Below are 4,428 nucleotides of genomic sequence, written 5' to 3' on the forward strand. Positions count from 1 at the left end.
CATGAATAGGTGCACTTACGCGCCGCCTAAAGAGCTCGCGAGGTAGAAGAGAAAATACCGTACCACAGAAAACCCCGCCGAGTCAGCACAGCCTACAGCAGGTCGCATACTTCGGCAGCCACTGCGGGGAGATCTCCACGGTGTTTGTCCCCTGCAGAAGAGTGCCATCCTCATCCTACCATCACACGTGTAGACGTGTTCGTAAACCTGCGTCACTCAGCCACCCTATTGACACGCGCGCGAAGCTCATACTGAAGCTCTGCATGGACTAGAAATTCTCAACAAGAATCCGGAGACTTGCTCCAAGAGACTACGGCTAAATGACTTGGGTCCTTGCCTGCAAAAGAACAGAAATACTTCTTCAAATACTCCCACAGCCCCATCTCCACTCCGACAAAGGGCAGGTCACGGACCATTGTTGCCCCGAAACCGACGAAAAAGCCCTGGAGTCGATCACGCCTGTAAATCTCCCGAACTGCTGTCATCGTGCTTGGGTGCATCCCAAGCTGAAGTTGCTGCTTGAGCATTTCAAAAGGAGTCCTGGAGAGCAAAGGCCACACAGATAGTAATTGCGGCAGCAACAACCCATACAACAGCAGTCGTGAAGAGAAACCGCTTTAGGGAGAGGCACGTTGAGATACAACAGCCTGACCCCGAAAGAGAGAATGCATGGAGCGATATCGTGCTGCGAACGCACGCCATCCCGCGGACCCAGAAATCCTGTCTGGTTAGGCCGGGCAGTGCTGGAGAAAAACGCAGTGTCTTTACCGCTGTCCGCCACTGCAAGGATGTGGAGCACACGTTGCACAGGGCGTCGCACCAGCGGCGCGCGCGCTTGAGAATTCGCGAAACTGTCGGAGAACCCATTCACGTTAGATCCCGACCGCACCACGTATTTCCCTTATTGCTTCGACAAAGCACGAGCCAGCGTCACGGCCAAAGCATACCGAGTGTGTCTGCAAACCGTGGAGACGGAAGATCTTGCGAAACAGGCCCAAGCCTGAGAAGGACGGATACTGGACAGGAGAACTGCGAGCTGGAACGGCGACAGTTGATAAGAAAGGTAACAATGAGAAGGGAAGACAGAAGCACACGCGAATATCCGTTACCGCACTCAAGGCCTAGACCGTCGACACAGATGGTACGCAGCAAGCCAGATTAAATAAAAACAAAAGCAAGAAAAGTCAGAAAACTACATACCTGACACAACAGGATGCGAACTCAGCGACCGTGCTGCAGGCGACGTAGGTTATCGCTGGCGGTATACCATCCGCTCCTCCGTCTGCAATGAACACACCGATGGAGTGCCTCTGGAAGGTTCTTGCGGCGCAACACCTGCTGAAATCGGAGACTGAACACCGGCGGCCGATTCTAGCCCCGACTCCCCCTCCGTCCCCGATTGGCGCAAGCGGCAACACCACAACCCCAAAAAGCATATCTGACAAAAGCCGCCGTTCTGTACGTCTCCTCAGAGGCCTGAAGAGCCCAGTATCATCCTGAGTGCGATCTCCGCCCTCAAACAGTCAGCACACTCTCTGGACACTGCGGAGTAATTCAGTCCCTCAACACCAAGAAAGATAACTGAAGGGACAGTGCCGAGGTGATACCTACGGCTGTCGGATTGCAGCATGTCTGCCAGCCGCAACGCCAGGACCGTCAAAAAGCTCTCGTCGGACAGTAGCCGCTCAGTCACGCGCACCAGCCTGACACCTATCAAGGGCGACCCCTTGGGGGTGGCCCCCCGGCCGCAGCCAGACGTATTCGACCAAAGTTGTAGCTTACCCCTGGTGAACAGCTGCTTTGTTCCCTCATAAGTAACAAAAAATAACGCCGAAGACGGAAACGTCCCCACAGCCAGCACGGCAAGCCCGGGGTAATACCTCCTTGCTAGTGCCCCGAGGAAGCCACATCTCGGTGCCGCGTGGGTCTCCCCGGCGCCCACAAAGCCGCCCAGCCTCATGCTCCCCAGAGGATTTCTAGGAAACAGTATGTCACGCAGCTTAACCGCCTTGGCAGATTCGGCTGTTGTCCATGAAGTCGCATTCGTTTTCGCGCAAACTGCTGCGTCCAACGCCACGGACAGTGGGACACAGGTGCTGCTGCTTAGACCTCGAGATGGATTCCGTGCTGGAGCCGTGCTGTTATTTGAGGAAATTTTCTGATGATGTCCAGTTTGGGTGGCTTGTGACGTAGGCCTGTGAGAAGTGTGCGAACTCGAGGACGTAATATCTAGAGCAGACGGCAACGACAGCGAACAAGCAGAAGGTGAAGATATGCGAGAGGAGGACGGAAGCACCTGCTGAGAACAAACTGTTCTGCCCGAGTCTCGGGTCAACGAGGACCAAGAGGGGCGCGGAAAAGAGGACGCAGTGGATGATGATGCGGAGGCAGACGCAGAAGGAGTAACAGAGCGGGGATCAGCCCTACACGCCGGTGCCTTGCCGGAAGGAGACTCTGGAGGGCATTGTGAAGATGAAACAGAGACAGAGGAACAGAGCGAGGCCGCATTGCTTGTATGCCAAGACGCAGCAGCCGACGCTTGACAACGGCGGGAGGTCTCTGCTTGTTTGCGTGTTTTGAAAACATCTAGCGGGAAGAGTACCGCATCCACAAGAAGGCCAGTACATCCGCCCGCCAGAAAGTTCACCCCTGGAGAAGACAACAGTACAAGCACAGCGCGACTGGGCTGAAGTAAGCCAGAGAAGGGGCTAGTAGGACAATGGCGCTGCCGGAGTGAAAACACAGGGCGAGTTCCAAGTCCCTCGACAGGGAGCGCAGAACCGCCGCGCGCCCTCCTAGTACGCCGCAGCTTGAGGCGTCTTCTGTGCCGAGAGACCAAATGACACCAGAGTCCGCTCCGAAGATGCACCCGCCTGTGTCAGGGGTACGGTCGGATACGTAGCCAGCCTGAACACGTACCACTTTCTACAGAAGGACCACCCCTTGCTAACTGTACACTCTGTGAACTTATGCCCCATGTGCGTCACGCTGGCAGAGGAGGCGGAGACAAACGGATTTTCCCTGCAGGCACTGAGGACAACATACTCTCATCGAAGGAATCCTCAACACACCGGTGGTACACAGCCTCTCAAGAAAGAAAGTGCGCCGTGCAGGCGACAAGCCAGACACCTCCAGCGCGCCGACAGCACAAGCATCACTGCAGCGCCGCAGGGCCACCAAACAGTGCCTGGAGCACCGCGCGTGCGGTATAGGCAGATTCAAGACTCAAAGCTCGGCAGGGAGACTGTCAGGGCACTCCCCTTGAACACTTACAAAATTCATGGTTAGCCTCCATGGCGACAGTCCACAGCCTGGTGCCGATCTTCTTCTGTGAAAGGGAAAGGCGGGTAGCCAACTCCAGGCCCGGGACGGACGATCTGGAAGTTGTCCTGTCGAGTGGGCTTAGTCTCAGCTGCCGCAAGCATACTACCATGCGCGCGCTAAGTTGTGGAATGCGCCCGCACACAACATATCCTACCCAGGATGTGTCCTCTCCCCGGATAGCTGGAACGAAGTTGCCTGTCCGGCGCTTCACTAATGTGGTGCAGAAGCTCAAGCAGTAAAGTAGATAGAGAGAACACCCGCGTCCCCACTAGAGTAAGTCGGCACCGCAGTGTACGAGCGCGAAATAACTGACTCGACCGAGGATTGCGGAAACACGCATCTAGCCGCATGGCCCCTCTTTCGTCCGGACCGCGCTTGGCAATACTGCAGCCGGCGACGGCCCCACTATTTCAGAACGACTTAGTGCCGGACTCCGCACAAACAAGGACAACGCAAGCCACAAACGCTTCGGGCAACCTAAACGACGAGCTTCGCCCCGCTGGCACCCGTCTACCTTGCTCTCAGACATTGAACCAAGCTCAGTATCCTTCGGGAAAAAGAAGCTGTCCAGGACTCCACAGCCGAGGCTTGTATTCAATGTGATAGGAAGAAAAAACCCGTTTCTTGCTATTGCAAGCCGGCGGAGATACAGCAGCCGAAGTAAAAATTCCGATCCGCTATAATTGCCGCTTCAACCCCTTGTTCGGGCTTGGGTGACAAGCGATACAGTCCTGAACTTCAGTGCAAGGAAGAGAGCACAAATAGAAAAATAACTTCTGTGTCCGCTACCAGCCTTATCAGAAAAGAGAAGAAAGCTGTGTTGACTGCAGCGTCAGCACCGGAGGCAGTCTCTCGACACAGTGAGCAGACACGGAGCAGTCCTGCCGATCCTCTAACCGTTGACGCAGGGCGGCAAACCGAGCTCCTAGCAAAAAACGGCGGAGGGGAACGATTCCCGTGTAAGGGTAGATCCCGATGCTTCAGGTGAAAAAGCGACATGGTCAACCTGGACCAGGAACGCATGCAGAGCAGGCGGCAAGTCGGCATTCCTTGGGAGGGGTGGAGGTGAGCGGAACACTGCACTTGTAAAGGCTGCCGCAAGAA

At 55.6% G+C, this 4,428-nt stretch overlaps 1 protein-coding gene across 1 annotated transcript; it reads right to left on the reverse strand.

Moving 5' to 3' along the window:
* Positions 1-6: 6 nt before the first annotated feature.
* On the reverse strand, positions 7-4,424 carry CSUI_010070 (mitochondrial carrier superfamily protein). Its single transcript, XM_068070176.1, has 4 exons — positions 3,274-4,424; positions 1,783-2,649; positions 1,201-1,282; positions 7-540 (listed from the first exon to the last, which is right to left on the reverse strand). The coding sequence occupies exons 1-4, from the start codon at positions 3,431-3,433 to the stop codon at positions 279-281; spliced, it is 1,371 nt and encodes a 456-aa protein (XP_067917848.1). The 5' UTR covers positions 3,434-4,424; the 3' UTR covers positions 7-278.
* Between the last annotated feature and the right edge of the window lie 4 nt (positions 4,425-4,428).

The sequence above is a fragment of the Cystoisospora suis genome (assembly GCF_002600585.1).
Source record: "Cystoisospora suis strain Wien I chromosome Unknown contig_6626, whole genome shotgun sequence".
NCBI classification, from domain to species: Eukaryota; Apicomplexa; class Conoidasida; order Eucoccidiorida; family Sarcocystidae; genus Cystoisospora; species Cystoisospora suis.

Bases quoted from the DNA above. Each gene is read 5' to 3' on its own strand.
- CSUI_010070 (XM_068070176.1), bottom strand. From the start codon at position 3,433: ATGGTAGTATGCTTGCGGCAGCTGAGACTAAGCCCACTCGACAGGACA. The intron at 2,650-3,273 runs GTAAGTGTTCAA...TGTCTTCTCCAG, and splicing joins GGAGGCTAACCATGAATTTT to GGGTGAACTTTCTGGCGGGC. The intron at 541-1,200 runs GTATGTAGTTTT...TTTGCTCTCCAG, and splicing joins TTCGCATCCTGTTGTGTCAG to GACTCCTTTTGAAATGCTCA.